At 43.3% G+C, this 25,359-nt stretch overlaps 1 protein-coding gene across 1 annotated transcript in view; it reads right to left on the reverse strand.

The window, feature by feature from the left end:
* Nucleotides 1-24,549, reverse strand: part of LOC113121950 (NACHT, LRR and PYD domains-containing protein 12-like) — a 72,234-nt gene extending 47,685 nt beyond the window's left edge. The window contains exons 1-2 of the mRNA XM_026292843.1: nt 24,522-24,549; nt 11,211-11,265 (exon numbers count right to left, since the gene is read on the reverse strand). Coding sequence (XP_026148628.1) covers nt 11,211-11,256 — 46 coding nt within the window. The 5' untranslated portion in view covers nt 11,257-11,265; nt 24,522-24,549. The remainder of the gene's footprint in view (nt 1-11,210; nt 11,266-24,521) is intronic.
* Nucleotides 24,550-25,359: the final 810 nt, after the last annotated feature.

Consider the following 25,359-nt stretch of genomic DNA (forward strand, 5'->3'; position numbering starts at 1 on the left):
GTATTGTCCAGGTTAGCCTTCACAGGGTGTAGTAACAGTTTGTTTTCAGTACCCAACAAATGTTGGGACACCACTTTGCTTTGTGGCATTTAAGGTTAATCTGCTGACTTGCAGTACTTAAACAGGGTATCTGCAGGTTTCTAAGAGCTAGATTTAAGACTTTTTAAGACCTTTTTAATACCACGCAGAATGAAATTTAAGACCAGTTTTGTAGAAATAAAATAAAACATCACACAATACAACCAATTCCCATAACACACTGTTTATTGATATAAACTGTTTACACACCGTTTGATTTATTGAGTAAAATAAAATGCCAGGTGTTTTCCAACAGGTTTCCGCAGCCGCTTTGTCTTATTCACACCGCATGTGGGTCCCCAAAGCTTTCATACCCATTGTTCAGAGTTTTACTTTTTTTTTTGCACAGTCTGCACCGGACCTCGAACACGTTGCTACTAACTTTACTTAACCACGGTGCAAAATTAGGGTTTTGTAACCAATTGTCATTAAATTTACATTTACCCATGGCAAAAGACTAATGCTGAAACTTTCCTGCGGTTCACGCAGCTGCTCCTGAAGTTTTAGTGCCTGAACAAAACCACAAAGTTTTAGTGTACTAGTTTTAGTTTCTAAACCTTCACTTAGCTCTAGTTCCTAAACCTAATAACATATGTAATACAAGAATACTCTGCAGCTACAACATTACACAGTCCATAATATAATATCACCTCTGGGGTCAAACATTTCTAGTATTAATGAAATAACACCTGAACATTTCACTGTTTGTGTGGCTTTCTTGGTTTTTACTTCATGGCAGATTCACATAGAAGATAAAGTTACCCTCTCTTAAAAAGGAGAAAAATAATGAAAAGATTGGAGTATTTGCATATAAAGAAATTGGCACACCTGGAGACATGAGGTCTCCAGCTGAACCCGTCTCCTTTGCTCGTGTGACCCTGTCGACACACGGGGTGGCCAAGTGGGATATTGACCCACGTGTGACCTCCACGGTCCTCAAGGTGTTTATGGCTCCACAGAGGCTGAACACCTGGGAGTCTGCACCAGTCAGTTGAAACTGGAGATGCCTCACGGACGAGGTGAAACGTCTACAAAAACACCAAGCAAAGTCCAGGTGCCAACAAATAGCACTTCTGCAAACAAACAGAAAGACCCTAATTGGTCTGTGCATCTAAACTTAAGGTCTTGTTGCTGCCCGTTTAAATTTTTTAGGATGGATCAGGTGGTTGTCACAGTGTTTTTAGCGGGCGGCTAAACACATTTGAATGGGGAATGTTTAATTATAACACTTCTCTCTCTCACACATGTGGTCTAGTGAAGAATAGACTATATTTCTGCCTCAAAACCTCTGTAAGACAACATTTGCTACAGGGTTTGGGCCATTGGCTAAAAAACAGTTACTTCATGGGGGTGGTTGCAAGGCACCTTGTAGTGATCTCTGCACGACACGGGGCAAAGCCTCTCCTGCCTCACCAAAGAGATCAATTGTTCTACTTACTGCCGGACAACATCAACAGTCAAATTCAGCCTGCACAAAGTCCTGCCTCCCACTCCTCAGTCTACTAACAGTTTGCAAGAACCTGTTCACGGCCCCTTGAACACTGTCTAGCCCAGGGGTATTCAACTAAAATTTAAAGAGGTCCAGTTAGAGAAAATTTCTTGAAGCAAAGGTCCGGAAGATCATAATGTCTAACTAGTTAGTGTGATATGTATTTAAGTAGCCTAGTAGTTTTATCAACATCTGCATGTAATCAATACCTGACTGTCAAATCAAATGAATTCAGTACAATTCAAAAACTTTTTGACAATATTTATTGTCATGTAACATACAAATGAACATATATGTATGGCTGTAGATATGTATAATGTTCTCTCATTAACTAAGTTCTCTCTTTCTCCGTCTCACTCGGCTGTTTCTCTCCCTTTGTTTTCTACATGTATCACCTTTTTTCTTTTTCTTTGTACCGTCTCTTCATGTGTAACTTGCCTCTAGCTCTGTTTACACTGTAGAGTCGTAATTTTTACCGCATGGGATGCACAGACTTGATTGGCTGAGTGGTATCACGTGGGATGGCTCAACTCGCATGCAATTGGTCTGTGCGTTTCCACTACCGTAAAGTCTACAAAAGCTGCGCCGGTGGAAATAGAAGCGCCCCGTTAAGTTTTAAATCTTAACCTTCTGTTTTGGCTGTAGGTCCGGGTCCGTATGGGGCGGCTTCTGGGTCCGCATCCGGACCGCAGTCCGCCTGTTAGTGACCTATGGTGTAGATCCTGTTGAGGAGGGTTCCACTTCCTGTTGGATCAGGTCCTTCAGTCACACGTTCACATCTCGTCCTCAGACTGGTCTTATGTTGATCTAAAACCTCCTGCAGACCAGAGTCCACTGGAAGACAAGAAACACTGAGACTAGAGAAAGAATCTGAGGACAGAAAAGGTTTTTGTGACGTTTCTAATCATCTTAAATGTTGATGCTGTGTGAGAACAACCTCAGGATGAAACAAGACATTATGTTTTCAGAGACCAGGACATCAGCAGACAGATGGACAGTCTTACTTTGGACAGTGCTGCTCTGACAGGACTGGTGCTCCTCCACAGAAATTCCACTGTTCTTCTCTCTGTGAAGACATTTGTGTAAAAGTCAAAGGTCACAGGTCACAGAGTTTATCAGAGGAGAGTTTTTTACACAGATGTTTGAAATGTGGAGCCAAACCATGCGTACAAATGTACATGGACTTTGTTACTCCACAGGCAAAAGTCTTTGCAATCGGAGAACATTGCAGAAAACAGCACAGCTAAAAGTAAAGAAAAAAGAAAGAGATTGAAATCAAAGACATTTTTATTTGTGAGGGTGAGACTATGTGTGTTTTCAAAAGTACAGTCACCACAAAGTCAGATTTCAGCACCTCCTTTGACTGGGAAATCATTTTGAAGCACATAAAATCATACAAATACAAATCTTTGCATAAAGATCTGTGACTGTCAATCAAACTCTGGCATTTGGTACTTTGCTGCACTGAACCTGGGAATCTCAATATGATGTCATAGGTGAAAGTTCACATCATTTCATTAACCTGTCCCTTCACTGGAATTAAAAGAGTAGGGACTCCATCATGTTCAAACACCACAGGACCTCAGCTTTTAATGTGTCCTCTCTGGGAACGCCTGTGATTATTGACTGTTTGGAGGATGTAGCGATGGTGGGAGCCGTTGCAGGTGGACATGGTGTAGGAGTTGATGTCACCAACCTTTCCACAAAGTTGACTAAAGTGGCTGCTGTAAGAAATAGACATATTGTAAGAAATAACACTGACTTATTTTAAGAACAACTGTTGTATGACACCTAAATATAACACAGCGTGGGCACAAGGACTTAAATACCACCTTTAAAAACAGTCCATCCAGACCCATTTAACAGCTGATACAACTATTTCCTGTGGTGGTCAATAGTCAGGTATATCTATGTATTTATAGATGCATCAGAAACCAATTAGCTTATAGCCTACATATGTTAACACAATATTTGATTTCCAATGGGGGACATACAATATCTTGGTAAGCCTCCTGATACCACTGCTAGGGCTGCAACAAACCATTATTTTGATCATCGATTCATCTAACGATTATTACAACAATCGACTAATTGTATTTCACCAATGAATCAATCAGTAGGCTTTGTTCTATTACTCAGTTTTTACAAATGGAGAAATATATGGAGTTACACATATTCTAACTAATAAATGAGGTCATCACTTCAGCTTTTGGAAATGTCCAACAATGATATTACTATTGTACAATTACTATGATTTTTTACAACACAAAAATATAGATTATAATAAGTATAATATTTATCTTTCAAATGTAGTGGAGTAAAAGTAATAAGTTTCCCCAAAAAATGCTACTCAAGTAAACTACAAATTCTCAAACACTGCCTGGGCTTATACTTCCTAAGTTTTAATGTGTGAGCTACTGAAGCTGCATCTGTTCTGTTGGATAACTCACCTCTGACAATCTTCTGAGCCACAGCATTGTAGAACTGCACCTGAGTCGTGCTGGACTGGAACACTCAGTATGTGCAGCAACACACACCATCAAGAACGTCCACATGGCCACAGCCCTCATTAGTCCACTGCATTTGAGCAATTCAAATAGACAGGTGGGATGTTGAGTTTTGTTGACTGGTACAATTACTAACCAAAAGCTCAGGTTTTCTAACATAACACTTTGGAATCAGATTCATCTAATTAATCCCATCTTGATTCCAGATTTCAGTCCAATACATAAATGTTTAAACTCAGATTTTCTGATTTCAAAGATAAACTACTCAAAGATGAAACTTGAATCAATGGGAGTGTAATATTTCCCTGTTTTTATCTTCTTCACAGGCAGGTTCTCTTGCTGTGCCACCTCAGCGACTCTATCAAGGAGGATTTAATACCAGAGGACGTTACATTTCAAATCAAATCCATCAACATAATGAAGGTCCAGTGCATTCAGGAAGGATTCACTGAATGACAACAGGAACAAGTTTATCTGCTGAGCCACACACTCACCGCAATCTGTCCACAGTCCTCCCCCTGGAACTTAGGGATGTACTTGTCCCCCCGGGCCACCTCCGAGCTGTTCAGCGGTCTGAAACGACACACCACCTCGATAGTACGCTTGGCCGGGTTCGCCGTGGATGGATGAGGGGGTCTGGCTCCAAACTAAGCCGGCAGATGGCAGCAGCAAAAAGGGGGTAGGGTTTATCTAGGGCACTAGTCTGGTAGACCCAAAAACATGAGATGATGGCTGGATATAGATGGATAGATAGATAGATACAGACAGACAGACAGAGACCGGTAAGAAGAAAACTAATGTTGGTTGACTAGACTTTACTTTTATCAGAACAGAATTCAAAATCCATGTGACTGGGGAGGGACTTAAAAAGACTAGTCTACATGTGATATGAACAGAAGGGTCACATGGGATTTTAAGATCTGAGAAACGTGATTCTTGATCTTTTGTGTGTCTTTGTGTCTCTTTGCTTGTTGTAACTCCAGATGAGGCCCAGGTTTACAGCTGCTTTAGCAGAAGGAGCTTTAATTTGATTTTCTTAGTTGTTGTGTTTCATGGAAAGACTCAAGAGCTCATGAAACAATTGATTCTTCTGGAAATCAGCAGAGCAGCAAAGGTTTTGTGTGAACCTGCTGCACAACTGGAGACCAGAGCTTCACATTTGAAGGCAAACTGCCATATACTGCCAATGTAATGTAGACTAGCCTGTGTATCTGGATTTGATCACCTGCCTTTATTCCACAAATCATCTGGAGCTTCATTAGCACATTGAAAACATTATAGTGGCTGTTTGTGCTGTGTGTGGCGCCACCGTGTGGACGGTCAGTAACAGTTACACCAAGCTGAGAAAAGTCCAACCTCTTGTTTTCATTGGGACCAGTTACTGATTGATTTGTAGGCTTTGATCAAATTCATATGTGGAGATGATGATTGATGTGACTGAGTTTGGACAAAGTACAAATATCCAAGTATCTTATATTTACACTAAAAGTACTTTATTAGGCCACACATACAGTATATAATACTCCTAATATTTGGATGGTGGACTACATGGTCTGTCTTTTAGTCATTGGATTTTCTGTCCAACCCTGATTCAGGAAAAAGCGGGTATAGAAAATGGATGGATGGATGGATGGATTTTCTGTCCAACAGCAGATATTAAAAAAATAAAAAACACTGGTTATTTGATTTTTGTTTGAAAATCCAAATGTTAAAAAATTGAAATACAGCCCTTGTTCAGTTTTTGTCTCTTTGTTATTGTGTATTTTGTTTTGTTACATAGAGAAAGGAAATCAAACCAGTTGTTAAATTTCATTTATTCCCTTTAGACCCATGAAAAAAAGAAATGGCTTGTATTTCAATATTAGTTTTTGTCGACCAGAGCAATACGCCATTTTTCCAAACAATAAAAAATAATAATAGAATAATAATAATGAATAATCAAATAAAACCTGTAGAAAACTGAATAGCACTTCCATTAACTTCACAGCTGAACTAAGGCTGATGATAGCCAATGAGGACCCAGTAGCAGGACTAGCTGCGTTGTGGACTCTACTTCAAATGACTTTTCTTTACCTGAAAGATGCGACAGAGATTTTCCACAGTCATGTCTTCCTCCCTAAGACACACTCTTTGATTGTTTCCACTTTCTCTGTGTCACGTTGAGATAAAAAGGGAAACACTCTGCTGACATTTCTAAGATGATAAAAAGCTGTTTGACTGGTTTTCTTTCTATGAGACCAAACTTCAGTCAGTCTATAATAACACCCAGACTGGAGACCCCTGTTTTTACTGCTGGACTCAGATTTCTCATTTTACTACTTATCATTTCTCTCTTTAGTTCAGGGCCCAGAAGGAAAATTTCACTTTTGTCTTTGTTTAACTTTAACTCAGAGCCCTGATTCCCTGTGGTCCTAAATCTAGTCCCCTCTAGTCCTAAACCCAGCCCCATCTCATCAATAATCTGGTCTGATCTAAATTTAGTTTCTAGCCCCTCCTAGTTTTAATCTCAGCCTCAAAAGGGTCAAAGGTTAAAATTATCATCTTTACATTACACTCAGAACAACATGAACAGGATTTGTAGCAAGAACAGTTGTGGTGAGCAACTAAAGGTTAGTCCCAGATTTCAGGTTTAGCCTCAGATCCAGACTCAGGTCCAGCTTTATGAAGACTATCAGAAACCAGAGGTCACAGAGATTCACTTCATCAGCAACAGTCGTCTTCACATCAACTCAAACACATGATCACAACAAGCTTCTGGCTGATCTGATTGGCTGACTGTTGTCTCTCTCTCTGTCTTTCTGTCCAATCCTGAAGCCTGTCCCTGTTCTCCACTCACAGTTTCACTGAGAAGGTTGGAGCTTTACAGGAAATCCTGGATCTTTGCTTTGATACTGACTGGGTTTAGTCCAATCCAACTGAAACTGACCTCAGAGTCTGCAGGCTACAGTCTGGACTCTGGACAAGATCCCACAGCTGCTGCACATCTGGATCCTGCAGGTCATTGTTTCTCAGGTCCAGGTGTCTCAGATGGGAGTGGTTGGACTTCAGAGCTGAGGCCAGATAACCACAGCTGGTCTCTGACAAACTGCAGCTCCTCAACCTGAATAAAGAAGCAAAGATGTGACGTTAGAAAACAAAGTTCCTGCTTGAAAGTGTTGAATGTTTCAGAATGTGTTCAGAGCTGAAGAAGGTTTAGAAAGTAGAAGTTTAGACAGTGGAAACTCCAAACAGCTGAAGCCAACAGGACGCAGGTTCAAAGCAGTCCCATCCAAAAAGGGACAAAGAGCTGTCATTAATATGAATGCCAACATGCTGCTGCTTCAATAAAGACGGAGTGACTTCAGCTCTGAAACTCTGCCAGCTCCACCTGTGGCTCCATCTATACAAACTCATGTTGTGCAGCCACATTTCTCTGAGAGGGAAAACAGCCTTTCCCATGAAGATCCTCAGTGTGGATCAGTCTAATATCAGCCTCATGTCTGCAGTTTAGTGTCAGCACAACTTTCACATCACATTCATCTCAGCACACAACCTAAATATGGGGTCTGACCTCTCCAGTATACAGTCTGGACTCTGCAGTCCACCACACAGCTGCTGCACTGCTGGATCCTGCAGCTTGTTCAGACTCAGGTCCAGTTCTGTCAGATGGGAGGGGTTGGACTACAGACTTCACAGCTGGTCTCTGTGAGTCCACATTTAACAAGTCTGTGAGGACACATATATTAGAAAAGCTGTTATTATGACAGAGACAATATATTGAGTTGAATCACTTGATGTCAAACAGGGACATGTTCTGTTGTGTCTTCACATCAGTGGTTCAGCTGATCTTCTCTCAGTGGGTTGGACATGAAATAAGAATTCTTCTCACTCTGTCACACTGCACACGCTTCATCTTTGTTCTGCTTTCATCTTGGACAGGAAGCAGAGAAAACTGACTTCCTTTGGAACTTCCACAACAGGCCTGTCCCCGTTTATTTCAATGTTGGACATTTGTTCACATGTGGCAGAAAAACATCAGTGTGTGAAGAGAAACAGAAGAAAAATGTGTCCCATGGAAAAACCATTGGAAAGAAAAAGAAGAACTGTGTTCATTCACTGGACAGATAGAAAAAAACAACAGGAACATTTGCAGCTTTTGGAGTGACACCATCTGGAACAGCTCAAGAACATCTGGGACAAAATCCAGCTGCTGTCATTATCACAATAAACAAGAGGAACATTATGGTGATGATCACATCTGGACTTACTCAGCCTTTCTGCAGTTCCTCACAGCTGGAATCAGTCTCAGTCGTCCCTGGTCTGATGTATTGTACTTCTTCCGGTCCAACTGGTCCAGAACCTCCTCTGACATCTGCAGCATGTAAGCCAGAGCTGAGCACTGGATCTCAGAGAGACTCTTCACTGATGTGTTCTCTGACTTCAGGAACTCTTGGATCTCGTGATGGACTGAGTGGTTGTTCAGCTCCATCAGACAGTGGAAGATGTTGATGCTTCTGTCAGGAGAGATATCATCTCTGTTCATTTTCTTCAGGTTGTTGATGGCTCTCTGGATGGTTCCTGGACTGGTCTTTGTCTGAGCCAGCAGGGCTCCTAAGACTAGACAGAGGCCATGAAGGAAGCGGACAAACAGGTCCAGGTGGCCACTTTTACTTTGCAGGGATTTGTCCATGGCTCCCAACAGGAAGTCATCCAGAGATGGGTAATTATCAATGTCCATGTTATTATCAGTTAAATCAATATTTTCAGAATTTGTTTTTTTTTTTTTTTAAAATCTTAATCTTAAAAAAGTGTACTTTCCACCCAGGAACTTCTCCAGTACCTGTGTCTTCCTGTCGTTGTAACTTTGGAACAGTGGACCGTGTAGACTGCAGCCAGAAACTCCTGAACACTCAGATGAACAAAGCTGAACATCATGGCTTCATTCTTCCTCCCCCTCTCCTCTTTAAAGAGCTCTGTGAACACTCAACACTCCTGAGTACACTGAGGCTTCACTGACATCAATGCCACTCTCTTTTAAGTCTTTCTTATAGAAGACCAGGTTTCCTTCTTCCAGCTGCTAATGACTTAATGTCCTGAAAACACTTTTCCGAGCCTTCTGGACAGTATTTCTCTTCCCTCTGTTTGATCTGATACCACAGGAACTCTGTGTACATCTCAGTCAGGGTCTTGGGCAGCTCTTCCAGCTCTCTGGTTTCCAACAGATCCTCCAGAACTGTAGCAGTGATCCAGCAGAAGACCGGGATGTGACACATGATGTGGAGGCTTCGTGAGCTCTTGATGAGGGAAATGACTTTATTGGACCGCTCCTCATCTGTGAACCTCTTCCTGAAGTACTCCTCCTTCTGTTGGTCTGTGAACCCTCTGACCTTTGTCACTATGTCGACAAAACCTGGGTGGACCTGATTGGCTGCTGCAGGTCTGGTGGTTATCCAGAGGCGAGCAGAGGGAAGCAGTTTCCCTCTGATGAGGTTTGTCAGCAGCTCGTCCACTGAGGTGGACTCTGTCGCTTTAAATGTAAGTCTGAGTTTTATTGGTACTACAGTCCAGCTGGAGGCAAGTCTCATCCAGTCCATCCAAAATAAACAGGAGCCTGAATTCACTCGTCATAGTTGGTGTTTCCTGATGACTGCAGCTTTTGAAAGAAGTAATTCAGAGCCTCCTCCTTGATCCCAACAGTTTCATACATACATTCATGCAGGAGCTCTGCCAGACTGAACTGGTCTCCCTTCAGTGGATTCAGGTGACGGAAGGTGAGGGGGAAAAGCAGATGCACATCCTGATTGGTTCGTCCTTCAGCCCAGTCCAACACAAGCTTGTGCACAAGGAATGTTTTTCCAATTCCTGCGATCCCATTGGTCAGCACTGTTTTTATGGGTCTGTATTGTTCAGGAGGAGGTTTGAACATGTCACTGGGTTTCACTGGTTTCTCTGTATCGGTTTTTCTTCCCTGCCATCTCAGTCTGCCTGACCTCGTGCTGTTTGCTGATGTGTATGGAGGCTCCAGCTGTGATGTACAGTTCAGTGTAGATCTCATCCAGATGCTGCTTATCCTTAATCCGGGTCCATCCTTGTGTTGCACACATGAACCTGTCTTTGAGGTTTGACCGGAGCATCTATTCAATTCAATTCAATTCAATTCAATTTCAATTCAATTCAATTTTATTTGTATAGCGCCAAATCACAATACAAATCATCTCAAGGCACTTTACAAAAACTGAAACTAAAAACCCAACAATTCCCTTATGAGCAAGCACTTGGCGACAGTGAAGAGGAAAAACTCCCTTTAACGGAAGAAAAAACCTCCAGCAGAACCAGGCTCAGTTTGGGCGGCCATCTGCCTCGACCGGTTGGGGTGAGTGGATAGAGCAGAGAGAAAAGAACAGCAACAATAAACAACAAATAGACATTGCAGGTTGGTGGGACCAGTAACTGCACATCAGTGATATACAGCTCCAGGACCAGGGACACCTGCAGAAGGTACAGAGAGAACAGAGAGAGAGGGAGAGAGCACAAACTAGGGGAGAGAGAGAGCACAAGGTTAGTAAGATTCAATGGTGGAATATACATGAGGTGGGAGGAGAGAAGAGAGGGGAGGGGAAGGGAAAGGTGGGGGGTTAGGGTAGGGGGATCTCCTGATAGTATGTGATGGGCTGTGGCTCTGGTACTGGAACCACCACAACTGAGCCAAACATAGATGGGGAAGAACATAAAAGCATTAGTGCACATGTCTACGGATGCAGCTTCTTTTTACTATGTGACTGTAATTACAGCCTTATCATGTCTGATCCATCTGTCCAGGGATGTGATCTGTGTCTTCCACTGATTCAAAACAAGCAGATTTACCTTTAGTGTGAGGAGCTGCTGAAGGGTCCTGAGGAGGGTGAGCCTCAGACGTCTGAGACCAGAGGGATCCTGGTGAGAGACAAAGGGAGGTGTCTGTCATTTTCATAGTTACGTTCATGTGGATTTGGTTTAGTGTCATTTTTAATGGCCACATGTTCAGACTCAGGTGGACAACACTGCATGTCTTCCTGCTCCAAATGAAACACCAGCCAAGACCAGGATTTTCTCTTAGAACAGCACCAGTGTAATGTTTTCATCACTAATGTGATATCACTTGAACTTTTTAAATTCATCTTCTCCCAGATCCTCTAGAATATCTAATATGTCCTCTGGTCCCATTGTGAGTCCCTGGTGAGATCAGAGACCAGTGTCAACAGTTAGTTGTGTTATTGTTTCTACATTTGTTGGAGTTTTTACTGGAAACGTAACATGCTCCTCCGAACTTCTGCATCCTAGAAATGTTGGGTTTTCTGACTGTGAACATGAAGCAAGCTGTCTGTTTAGTGCCATTATTGAAACATCTGCTTCTCATTACAGCGGGTATTTGGATAGCATAGGTCCACAAGGCTTTTGGTGACCCGCTTTCTATTAGCACACACCTAGCCTTGTCAAATAAGGTTCTCCAGTTTGGTTCAGCCTTGCTAATTTGGTGTGGTGAGTATGGTGCCGAGGTCTCATACTAATACCTCTTTTACTTAGTAACTCTTGGTACTCTCTTCCTGTGGACTCTGTACCATTGTCAGACCTAATTCATTGAACCTTTCCATGTGGAGCCATGTCAGCAAGGACTTTCTCTGTGGCCGTCACTGTGTCCCTCTTATTTCTTCAAAAATATACAAAGATCACACTGGAATAATGAAAGATAATGCAGACCTATGAGCGTCTCTGGACACTGGGTCTACAGGCCCTGCTAAATCTGTTGGCACCATTTCTACAGCTACTTTGGCTCTGGCATCTGGCCCCTATTCCTGGTCTGAAGAGACTTTCCTTGCATGCAGATTTCACAATGTGGGAAAGGTTTTTCTCCTCTGCTCTTAAGCTCCAGACCGTCAACAACATTCTCCAGTTGATTCTATCTTCATAACTCTCAGTTGTATCTATCTATTAAACCTGTTAAAAACAAACCAGTTAACCAGACTTCAAGCCTGTCTAACTGACATAAAGGCCTGGATGACCAGTAACTTTTTACTTTTGAACTCAGAGAAAACAGAAGTCATTATATTTGGGCCAAAAAATCTCAGAAATAACTTTTCTAAAATTATAGCTACTCTAGATGGCATAGCCCTGGCCTCCAGCACTACTGTAAAAAACCTTGGAGTAATTTTTGACCAGGACATGTCCTTTAACTCACACATAAAACAAATCTCTAGAACTGCATTCTTTCACCTGCGCAACATTTCCAAAATTAGGAACATCCTGTCTCAAAATGATGCAGAAAAACTAGTCCATGCATTTGTTACCTCAAGGCTAGATTACTGTAACTCATTACTATCTGGATGTACCAATATCTCCATAAAAAGCCTCCAGTTAATCCAGAATGCCGCAGCCAGAGTCCAGACAGGAACTAGCAAGAGAGATCATATTTCTCCTATATTAGCTTCTCTTCATTGGCTCCCTGCAAAATACAGAATAGAATTTAAAATCCTTCTCCTCACATACAAATCCCTTCATGATCAAGTTCCGTCATACCTTAAAGACCTCATAGTACCATATTATCCCAATAGACCACTTCGCTCTCAGAGTGCAGGTCTACTTGAGGTTCCCATAGTTTCCAAAAGCAGAATGGGACGCAGAGCCTTTTGTTATCAAGCTCCTCTCCTGTGGAACCAGCTCCCAGCCTGGGTTCAGGAGGCAGACACTCTCTGTACTTTTAAGGCTAGACTTAAAACCTTCCTCTTTGACAAAGCATATAGTTAGGGCTGGCCTCAGGCAACCCTGAACCATCCCTTAGTTATGCTGCTAACGGCCTAAACTGCCCGAGGACCATCGGTGCACTGAGCTCCCCTACCCTAACCCCCCCCCCCCCTCCCTTCCCCTCCCTTCCCCTCCCCTCTCTTCCTCTCCTCCCACCTCATGTATATTCCACCATTGAATCTTACTAACCTTGTGCTCTCTCTCTCCCCTAGTTTGTGCTCTCTCCCTCTCTCTCTGTTCTCTCTGTACCTTCTGCAGGTGTCCCTGGTCCTGGAGCTGTATATCACTGATGTGCAGTTACTGGTCCCACCAACCTGCAGTGTCTATTTGTTGTTTATTGTTGCTGTTCTTTTCTCTCTGCTCTATCCACTCACCCCAACCGGTCGAGGCAGATGGCCGCCCAAACTGAGCCCGGTTCTGCTGGAGGTTTTTTCTTCCGTTAAAGGGAGTTTTTCCTCTCCACTGTCGCCAAGTGCTTGCTCATAAGGGAATTGTTGGGTTTTTAGTTTCAGTTTTTGTAAAGTGCCTTGAGATGATTTGTATTGTGATTTGGCGCTATACAAATAAAATTGAATTGAATTGAATTGAATAACTGCAATGATCTAATGTCTCATGCCAGGTCTGCAAATCAGGACATTTCTTCCATTGGTCAGCACATTCATGGTCTATTGTGTGGAAATAGTCCAGTTTGTTGTGTAGGTGTCTGGGAAGTTTGGTACCACCTCTATGTTGCAAAACGTCCTTCTCTGAAGATCCTGCAGCTCCGTTCGAGGTGGCTGCTTTCACAGAGAACATGTCCTGTGGGTATGTTGGGATGTAGAGCACATTCCTTAGTGCTATTTTCAAACTGTATCCTCTGCCGTCAACCGGACGTCCTTCTGCGTCTCCTCTATGCTCGGCAACTCCATTGCACCTGGTGCCATCAGCCGGAAACTGCTGTCAAACCTCGGAAACTTGTGGATGTCCGTGATAATGTGTGAAGCTTCAAGCTGCAGCAGCATCCACCATTAGGCCTCTCCTCTGGACATCATGCTCTCGCATTTCAGCGTCGCTTGCCCCGAAAAACCTGGTCCTTTCAGCGTCTCGTTGGACACTTTTCGTGCATTATCCCGCTGCTTTCTCCGTCTGCAGGTCGCATCACGGTGGCTGCTCCTTTTCCAGTGATGACACACTGTTGGCATGCTCTGGCTCTGGGACCCTTTGGTCCACACCTGGAACAAACCATGTCCGGACTTCCGGCCCACAATCAGCTGTTCCCGCTGAAGCGGATTTTGTGCGTCTTGCTTTCATCACATTGTCCTCAGAGACAGTGGCTCCAATATTTTCTATGTCCTCATCACTTCGGAGCCTTGTTTGAAATTCAGCTAAAGTCCCTTTGTCATCACTCTGAGTAACATGAAGAACAACAGGGAGACTAATAGAAACAGAAGTGCAATATTCAAAGGTTCCTCTTCTGAGGAAATCCAGGAAACGGAGGTGGCTTATTGCATTATTGTTGTTGATTTCTGGGAATGTGCAGCCAAATCCAGGTCCTGAGACCCTTCCAAACCTGAACACAGCAGCTGATTCCTGGGCTTTATCTGAACGTCCTCAGTTCTCTGGGCCAAATCGATCTGATTCGTATATGGGCAGACAACAAATGCAGATGTTACCAAAGTCTGGATTAGATGATGCTGTTCATATTGATGGGTACAGTGTCTACTGGACCGACCAGGTTTTATGTGAACATATTGCTCTCTAAGACAGGGAGGAAGCAGTTTGAGTCTCTGGCATTGGGTCTTGAGGTTTCACAGTCTTTCCATTTAACAGCTGTCCGTGTTTATTGGACTCTTTCAGCTGAAAACAGCAGCTGATATCAGACCTGAAGTATAAGGAGTTAATATTCCTGGGAGATTTCAACTGGACTCGGTTCCATCCTGTATCTGCTGATTGCAAAGCACTTGGACTCTTTCCATTAGTTTCAGATTGTGGACTGACCTACTAGACCGAATGTGAAGGTTCCTGAAAAACCACCTTTAATTGATTTCATTCTAACTAATGTTCCTCAGAAATATTCTCCACCTTTCATATTTGCAAATGATATTAGTGACCACTGTGTGTTAGAATAAGGGCATTGTAAATCGCTAACTGTGTTATGAGAATTGTCATTTTGCAGAACAGATTTATGCAAGGGGTGCAATCAGACATTCCACAGGTGGGGATGTTCCCTGTTTTTCTGTGTAAATCACCAAGACATGTGAATATATGGATGTGAACTCTGTATGAACTTTGAAGTTAACCTATGTTTCAACTCTCCCCTATTGTGTAAAGTGAGACGGTGCCTGGAACCCATGTAACCACCTCCAGATATAAATTAAAGTGTTCTGAGCGGGCTCGGGGCTGCAGCCGGAGATAAGCAACAAGTTTGTATCTCCTAATAGTCACGAGCTCAACCTAGAACAAAGAAAAGAAAGTCTCTGTTTAAATGTTTGATTAGAACCAACATTTATTGGTGTTTCCGCCCGGTTTCCAATACAGCATCAACGGTGAAGAGGAGGACGAGGACGCTGGAAAACTGTGCACAGTCGGTCCCACCCTCGTGAATTCGACGGGAGGTCGGTGTCTACTCGCCTGAAAAGATCCTCTTCACTTCTGCTGCTTGACGGAAGCCGGACAAGAGACGTATCTGCAGAAATAGGTGAGCTGCGTTGACTTCTATGTCTGGGACATAGCAGTGTCAGGGACACTAGAAAGCAGCTGCAGAGTTCGTCAGGGACGAAACCTATGTCAGGGACATAGCAGTGTCAGGGACACTAGAAAGCAGCTGTAAGTTCGTCAGGGACGAAACCTATGTCAGGGACATAGCAGTGTCAGGGACACTAGAAAGCAGCTGCAGAGTTCGTCAGGGACGAAACCTATGTCAGGGACATAGCAGTGTCAGGGACACTAGAAAGCAGCTGTAAGTTCGTCAGGGACGAAACCTATGTCAGGGACATAGTAGTGTCAGGGACACTTGAAAAGTAAAAGCGCTATTCGTCAGGGACGAAAAGAAAGTATCAGGGATACTGAAACACGTGTGAGTGAATGAGAACGTGTGACTGATGGTAGTTGACGGACTATTGTCGGCTGAATAGAGCAGTGTCACTACCTATTAAAACTGTGTATTTTGTTGGGCACAAGTAAAAATTGAAAAGTTGAGTGTGGTGGACGGCTGTATCCGCAGGTAATTAGTACCTGTAGAAGCTTGATACAGTGGACGATCCCCGCGCTGTTGTGACTGATCGTTTGCTTGTGCCAAAGTTGCAACTATGGGAAAGGGGAACAGTAAACCCCAATTAATGGGGGATCCTAAATTTATGAACACTTATTCTCCCGGATCAGCGAGATATTTAGGAGAATGGAAGAAAAAGTATGAGTTTCCTGGAAAATTGGAAACCTGCGCATGCGATAAATTGGTAACTCAGTTAAAAGCAGAAATGGCCATAGTAGAACCTAAGAAGATTGATAAATTTAAATTGCAGCTCATTGAGGCAGTAAAGTGGCAAGAGCAAGCTGAGAAGAGAAGGCAGAAGAGAAGAGATAAAAAATCCCTCATAGCAGCCCTCCAAGAGGACCCAGCTGATTTTGTAGGGCGTCCACAAGCGTTAATTCAACAAGAAGAAGCAGCGGCTGCGGCTGCTACGGCTGCTGCAGCGGCTGCGGCTGCCGCACCTGTGACGGGGGCAGCAAGGACAGCTGCGGCCCCGCCTCCTACGGCTGGACCTGCTCTAATCAGTCCTAGTCACACTAGATCAGGAAATCTGTATGGTCCTTTAAGTGATGAGGTTCAAGGACTGGCAGAGGCCATGTTAAAATTAAGTCCGTTTAGGGACCTCCAGGGCGATGGGTCAAGGATGGGGCCCCGTCCTGATCCGCCGCCCTGGCCACCATTGACTGACCCAGCCAGCATCTTTCCAGCCATAGAGGTGCCAAACCCTCATTTTGGAGTAGGGAATGATAACAGGCCCCTTCTCCTGGTAAGGAGACCGTGGTCTTGTAAGGAGCTGGAGGATGCAGTAAGAGGGCTAGGGGACCCCTTTGCTAATGTTCGTCAATGGATTGTAAATCTGCAACAACTTAGACAAACTTACAATTTGGACGGGCAGGAGATTGACTCAGTGTGCAGGAAAGCTTTAGGACACAGATATGGAGGAGTGAGGGGAGGATATACAGGGCGGACTCCAGGGGGGGAGGTTTTGGCCCCCGGAGATCCAGTCTTAGACAACCAAGTTACATTACTGACAGATAGAGTAAAAAATGCATTTGTTAAACCTCCTGATTACCAAGCTATTGCCCAATGTAAACAGAAAGAAGGTGAGGATGTGCAGGACTATAGAGGACGGCTAGAGGAAGTGTTTAAAGCAAACAGTGGTTTGGACCCCTCTGACACTGTCGCTTCCCCCTATCAGCAACAACTGAAACAGGCCTTGCTGAGTGGGTTTCTTCCGTCCATCAACCACCACACTCAGAAAGTCTCTCCCCAGAGCAGATGCATGTCACCCTCTATTATAAGCACACCCCAGGTCCAGATTTTGACTATGTACGGAAGTTTGAGAAGTTAGGGCCACAGAGAATAACGCTTAAGACCCTTTATACTGATAGGAAAGGAAAGGCAGTCTGCTCTGTTAGTCTTCCTTCAGAAGCTAAGCGCCTCTTGAAGGGATGGTCACCTAATCCTCACTTGTCAGTGTCTAAGACGAATGACATGCATTGGGAGGAGTTAGAGCAGTTTTTGAATAAAGCTGAGAGTATTTGTGAGTGGTATGAAGAAGAAGGAGGCTGGTTTAGTAATAGTGTGGGAAGCTGTTTTTACAAGAACTTAAATTGGGTTGTAACGGCCACTCCCCGTGCTCACATGGGGGAGGATGACCGAGAATGAGTGTTACTTCTGGAGGAGTTAGATCCGTGTTTGGCCGAGGTGCCTGACAGTTTCTGGTCTCGAAGCAAAACTGATGTAGGCCTAATGACCACGGCTCCAGAAGTTATTATTAAGGCCAAATCTGATTATAGACCTAGGATAAAGCAGTATCCCCTTAAACCAGACGCCCTTCAGGGAATCAGGCCGGTGGTACAAGAGATGCTTGATGCAGGGTTCCTGGTGAGAGCACCAGAGGCTCAGTGTAACACCCCTATATTCCCAGTGAAAAAAGCTGATGGGAGGAGTTGGAGGATGATCCAAGATTTAAGGGAAGTAAATAAAGCAGTTGAAAGTAGGGCCCCGTGTGTCCCAGATCCTCACACTCTGCTGAACCATATAAAACCTGAGATGAAGTGGTTCACGGTTGTGGATCTCAGTAATGCTTTTTTCTCTATCCCAGTACATCCAGACTCACAGGGATGGTTTGGGTTCACCTTTGAGGGAAAGAAACTCACCTACACCAGGTTGCCACAGGGTTATGTTGATAGCCCCACTATATTTGCATCAGAATTGGAAAATTGCTTATCTACATTCCATGTGCCCTCACATAGCCAAATTTTGACCTATGTGGATGATATTTTAATTACATCAGACACTCAGCAGCACAACAAAGACACGGCGATAGCACTGTTCAAACATCTGGAAAGAACAGGCAACAAAGCATCTCCAAAAAAGCTGCAGTGGGCTGCTGCTGAGGTTGTATTCCTGGGTCATAAATTAACACCAGAAGGCAGAGCCCTGACTGAATCCAGGAAAGCAGCTATTCAACAAGCCTGTAAGCCTATCACTAAGCAACAGATGATGCAATTCTTAGGGCTGTGTAACTACTGTCGACAGTGGATTCCAAATTATGCTCAAGTAACACAACCGCTGTTAGACTTGATTTATGAAACACCGATGGCCATGAAGCAGGAAATAAAGTGGACTCCAGAGGGTGAGAAGGTTTTCTGTGAGTTAAAAGCACAGTTAGTGACCACACCTGTCTTGAGTCTCCCAGATTATAGTAAACCCTTTGTTCAAACTGTAGATTGTAAAGGGAAGTTCATGACTTCGGTGCTAACTCAGTTGTCAGGAGGAAAGCAGAAGCCAGTAGCCTATTATTCTAAGAGGCTGGATCCTGTGGCTTGTGCTTTGCCTGCCTGTGTCAGAGCTGTGTGTGCAGCTGCAATGGCAATACAGGCCTCGGCAGAAGTAATACTTTTCCATCCACTTACACTGCTGGTCCCACACTCAGTTGACTTACTTCTGACAGAAACTAAAATGTCATTTTTGTCACCAGCCAGACATCTGTCAGTCATGGCGCTCCTAATGTCCCAGCCACATTTGACTATAAAAAGATGCTCTACACTCAATCCATCTACATTATTGCCCACAGCTGAAGTAGGCACACCACACTGTTGTATTACAAACACTGAGGAGACATGTAAACCCCGTAGTGATTTGAAGGATGTAGCCTTAGCTGAAGGGGAGGTGTGGTTTGTAGATGGTTCCTGTTTTAAAAACGACAGAGGAGAAAATATGTGTGGATTCGCAGTAGTGTCACTACAGGATGTCTGTGCAGCAGGGCAACTTCCTTCACATTTCTCAGCACAGGCTGCAGAAATAATAGCCTTAACGCAAGCATGCAGGCTAGCAGAGGGGAAGAGTGTTACAATTTATACAGACAGCCAGTATGCTTTTTCAACTCTTCATTTCTTTGCTGCACAATGGGCTCGCAGAGGAATGAAGACAGCTGGTGGACAGTCAGTTAGACATGCACTACTCTTAAAAGAATTATTACAAGCTGTCATGTTACCAAAACAACTTGCTGTCTGTAAATGTGCCGCCCATACGAAGGGATTAGATTCAGTGTCCAAAGGAAATAATAGAGCGGATACTGTAGCAAAAGCAGCAGCACAGGGACAGTTTGGAAAATGTAACCTGTACCTTATGGAAGAAGTGAAACAGCCTATAGATCATGAAGTACTTTCAGACATGCAGAAAAGAGCTCCACCGGCTGAACAGCAACTCTGGCTCAAAGAAGGAGCCATGATAGAGCAAGACCTTTTTAAAATTAAAGACAAACTTTGCTTGCCCAGAAGTCTTTATCATACAGCAGCTATTTTGACACATGGGCCTTGCCATGTGTCAACAGGAGGGGTGGTATATGCAGTGGAGAAGTATTTTCATGCACCAGGTTTTAATAACTACTCAAAAAATTTTTGTAAATCCTGTTTGACTTGCTGTAAGCATAACCCACAGGGAAATCTTAGACCAAAGAGAGGGAGATTCCCCAATCCGGACTATCCATTCCAAGTTATTCACATGGATTTCATAGAGTTGTCACAATGTCAGACATACAAGTATTGTCTTGTTTTGATAGATGCATACTCTAAGTGGGTTGAGATTGTGCCCAGCAAAAGTGCTGATGCACTAACAGTGGCCAAAGCGCTGTGTAAAAGTATAATTCCAGATCATGGAATCCCACAGCGAGTCTACAGTGATAATGGTCCACATTTTGTAAATGAAGTAGTTATGCAGATGTCTAAACATCTGGGGTTTGAATTGAAAAACCACTGTTCATACCATCCCCAAAGTGCAGGCCTGGTTGAAAGAACTAATGGCACTATAAAGATGAGACTGAGGAAAACTATGGAGCAAACGGGAAGGACATGGGTGGAATGCCTCCCCCTGGTAAAAATGTATATGAGGGTCACGCCAACAGACAGAGGCCTGACCCCGTTTGAAATCCTTTATGGAAGACCTTTTACACTTCCCATTTGTGAAAATGTGTGTGAAAAACCTCAAGGAGAAACCACTCTAGCTGAATGGATGAGCAAGATGTTGCAAACCAGAGAAGTCATGAGTGTAAATAATCTGCCAAGAGATGTTTTGTCTCCACAGGTGCAGAGAGTCAAACCTGGTGACCAAGTCCTGATAAAGGTCATCAAGAGGAAGACCTGGTCCACTCCCAAGTGGGAGGGGCCCTATACAGTGATCCTGACCACTCCTACTGCAGTAAAGATTCAGGAGAGACCTACGTGGATTCACCAGAGCCACTGCAAGATACTACAGCCGCTAGGAGCCGAGTAAGGTGGAAGTCAGCCGGTATCAAAACCCTTGGCTGCTGAAGAGACCATCTGATCCTTACTCCCAGCTATGGCTCTCCATTGGCTGATTCTGTGTCTAGGGACACTAAGTATTGTCTGTTATGCAAGCACAGAGGTGACTGTAAATACTGATTATGTGTAACTGATTGTGCTCTGATAGAGGACCAGAGGTGGTCGCCCAGGAGCCTGGGGGCCGGTTGGGAATTTTTCCTTTACAGAAGGTTTTCGCCCAACCCCTCGCAGAGCCTTGCTTCTCCAAATCTTGTTTAGTCATAATGACGAGTTTCCAGAAAATCCTACACGGAAGATGGAAAACTCTGATACTATGGTGAAAATGACAAACAGGAGGGAAATGTTAGAATAAGGGCATTGTAAATCGCTAACTGTGTTATGAGAATTGTCATTTTGCAGAACAGATTTATGCAAGGGGTGCAATCAGACATTCCACAGGTGGGGATGTTCCCTGTTTTTCTGTGTAAATCACCAAGACATGTGAATATATGGATGTGAACTCTGTATGAACTTTGAAGTTAACCTATGTTTCAACTCTCCCCTATTGTGTAAAGTGAGACGGTGCCTGGAACCCATGTAACCACCTCCAGATATAAATTAAAGTGTTCTGAGCGGGCTCGGGGCTGCAGCCGGAGATAAGCAACAAGTTTGTATCTCCTAATAGTCACGAGCTCAACCTAGAACAAAGAAAAGAAAGTCTCTGTTTAAATGTTTGATTAGAACCAACACTGTGTCTTTGCAACAGTTAGAAATCCTCAGACTCCACAAACCAAAGCATCAATTGGAATCAAACATGATACGAAGCTTTTCTCTGAACAAGGTTTGTTACATGATCTTTAGAACTCTGATTGGCAAAGTTCCTAAAAATCCCTGCTTCTCTTCCCAATGATCAGATGTGCTTCATGATCCTGATCCTGCTTGGGCCAAAGCCAGGCAAACCAAAGGGGGTCTGACTGGCTGCATTTCAGGCAGTTGTGAAATTCTTGTAGTGTTGCAATCAGAAAAGCTGAGGCTGATCATTTCCTCCTTCAAACATCAAAGAATTGAAATAATCCCTCAAAACTCTAGAAAACTGTTCAATCTTGGACTGAAAATGAGATCAGGCAGAGTCTCCGCCTCGTATTGTGAAGGACACACAGCAAATGACAAATAAAGAGGAAATGTTGCAACGTTTTAATGAGCACTTCATAGCTTCAGGGTCCATGGTGGAGTCTTTAAACCCCCCTCATGATGAGCCAGATGTTTATCCTTCTGCAAATTCTGCTTTTTGTTTTCCTCCTTTTACTGTCTCTGAGCTGCATCAGGCTTTTGGATGTTTCTAAATGGGCCGGTCCTGATAAATTAGAGCCTTATTTTTTTACACATAGCAGCTGATTTCATTGCTTCTCCTTTGACATATATTTTGAATGTGTCTCTTTCCACCTGTGAAATTCCAAACATATTTAAATCAGCCTTTGTTCTCCCTCTTTTTAAAGGAGCTGACCCTACTGTGCTCAACAACTACTGTCCCATTTCCAAACTATCTGTCCTGGCCAAGGTTCTGGAGAAACTTGTCAGTCAATATGAAGAATATGATTCTATTCTATTCTAATTCTATGAAGGCTACACTACTTAATATGATGGCAGAAAACACGGTGCCTGGTCTGCTGAACAGCAAGTTTGGTTCTAAAGAGCTTCCAGATGGAAGTTTGGATAAAACCAAAGTTGTGTTCACTTATTGTAGTGATGAACTGTCCTTTCACCGAAGCACCACAAGTTTGAAGTAGCATCTTCAGGCCAAACACATTTTTGCAGATGTTAGCAAAGATGCCAGTGCTGAGACAGCGTCAACAAGAGTGTAGAGACTGTTCATCTTGTCTCTTTGCAGACATTTCATTTCTAAAATAGGATTAGAATAGAAATGTTGATTGTTGACATAAGAAAACTGGAGGATCGGTTTCCTTCAACTAGTTTGTCATGTATTTCTTTATTTCAACACATTTACAGGTAAATCCTAGTATTTGACATTTGTCAGTACATTTTTAATGGATTGAGAACACTAGTAATAATATTGAAATGGCCCATTTGATTGAGTGGGAACATGTGTCCAGGCATTTCAGGCTGTGAAGCACATTCATTCATACTGTTTCTAGTCCTGTCTGTAGGAAGCTCATGGTGTTTGGAAATGAAATCACATCTTTAGTCACATTAAAGTCTCCTCCTTCTTCTACGTTGCTTTTACGTGCATGGTAGATAAAGTCCTATTTCCTCTCTAACTAATGAAATATATACAGCTCTGAAAAGAAGAATTGAATCCCTGCTGCTTCATCCCAAGACCTTCTTCTGCTCACTCTTCCAGGAGTTAGTCAGCCTCCACTTGTCTACATCCACTGAGGTCTGGCAGAAAGGCCGTTTAATTGACACAAGGGGGTTATCAGGTCCCACAACAACAACAACATTGGGCTGCCCACAGACGCGCCTGTCTGTTAATATGCTCAGCTACATGAAGGCGACGATGGTAAAAATGGTCAAAACTGGCTGGAACAATCGACCGATCAGTCGACCTCTAGGGTTGAGGTCACATAAATGAATCCTCATCCTGTGTTCTGACTGGTTCCTCTGCAATTGTTGGGGCCTGACATATGAAATATATTGGAATGAGCCTTAGTTTAGGTGTCAGAGTGTCAACATGTTATCAGTCCATCTGGATGGTGCTGATCTGTGTCTCTACGACATGATGTATGATGCACACAGTGATTGGCCGCTGAGGCTTGTAAAAGTGGCTGTGCATGGCAGAGGGGGGCCGTTCTGGTCTGTTCTGGGCTGGGGGTCTTGTGTAATCGGACGCTGGAGAAGTAGCAGGAAGCAGGCATGGGTTACAGCCAGACAGTAGCCCTGGTTAGTGTTCTCTACTCATTGTTCCTGTTTAAATGAACATTTCTAAGAAGACCCACATCGTCTGGTACTTAGTCATTGACTCAGACGTTACTATGTATGTACTATTGTAAAAACATTTGAAACTGTCCCTCCCGAGGCCTGGTGGTCTCACTGTTGAACATGTCTCTGGACTATCAGAGGACTATCCCAGTCCTTATTAAAGCTTTCTACAGCAGGTCAGTTTCAGCCTGACCAAGTGTTGTTTATGCTTTCAGCCACTAGATGGAGACACAACATGAGCCCCCTCATACAAAGACACAGGCCCAAGTGCCCCTGAGCTCTGGGCCCCTGGTTAATCCAGCCCTGATTATTAGTCAGTTTCCAGCACCAGCTATATGGACTCTGGGCTCCTCATACACACAGATAAACACATTCCTAATGAAATCCAGTGAAATCCAATGAAGCTACAGTTACAGACGGACATCGACACAGGCAACTTCACTTAGCACAGCTTCCACAACCACTTTATGTCGGCTAAAGAAAAGGATCCACTTCCTGTGAGAAACCAAGTTCAACAGGCTGGAAACAGTAACTTCTGCCCTGTCAAATGTTCTACCCTGATGATTGATATATACAGATAGAGCTGATATGTGGACACATGGAGAAGTCAAACACTTGAAGAGAACTTCTTCCTTTGCTGAGTCCATAAGGATCCACCCAGGACTTCTACTCATTCGGAAACCCAGTCCAACACAGACTCATCTTCATCTCAGTTTACTGTAGGAACTGTCTCTTACTGTGGGTCTCAGGATCCAGGATCAGGACTGGGGGCTGGAGGATCAGGTCTGGACCAGTCCCTCTTCACACACAGACAGCTGGATCCTGGACACTCTGGTCTCTGTCTGTGGTACTGACCTCTGTGAACACAAACATGGTTTTATTGACATGAAACATGGTTTTCTTCCGTTAAAGGGAGTTTTTCCTTTCCACTGTCACCAAGTGCATGATCAAGTGTTTTTTTATGATGGTCTAAATACTTGACCTTAATATGGAAAGTTTCTAGAGATTATTTTTATATAGATTTTTAGGATTGGATTTGAGGATATATAATATATTTTCATATAGAAATAAAATTTGATTGAACTTAATTGGTATTGAAACCTATTTTTATTCTATTCCATATGTTATGGTCTGATAACAACTGCTATCCCACCACCATATTAGCTCTTCAGGTCTACATATCTACAGTGGGTACGGAAAGTATTCAGACCCCTTTAAATTTTTCACTCTTTGTGTCATTGCAGCCATTTGTCAAAATCAAAAAAGTTCATTTTATTTCTCATTAATGTGCACTCAGCACCCCATCTTGACAGAAAAAAACAGAAATGTAGAAATTTAATAATGTAATAAATTTTTAGAAATTTATTAAAAAAGAAAAACTGAAATATCACATGGTCATAAGTATTCAGACCCTTTGCAGTGACATTCCTATTTATCTCACATGCTGTCCATTTCTTCTGATCCTCCTTGAGATGGTTCTGCTCCTTCATTGGAGTCCAGCTGTGTTTAATTAAACTGATTGGACTTGATTAGGAAAGGCACACACCTGTCTATATAAGACCTTACAGCTCACAG

Source organism: Mastacembelus armatus, chromosome 20 (genome assembly GCF_900324485.2).
Source record: "Mastacembelus armatus chromosome 20, fMasArm1.2, whole genome shotgun sequence".
In the NCBI taxonomy this organism is placed as follows: Eukaryota; Metazoa; Chordata; class Actinopteri; order Synbranchiformes; family Mastacembelidae; genus Mastacembelus; species Mastacembelus armatus.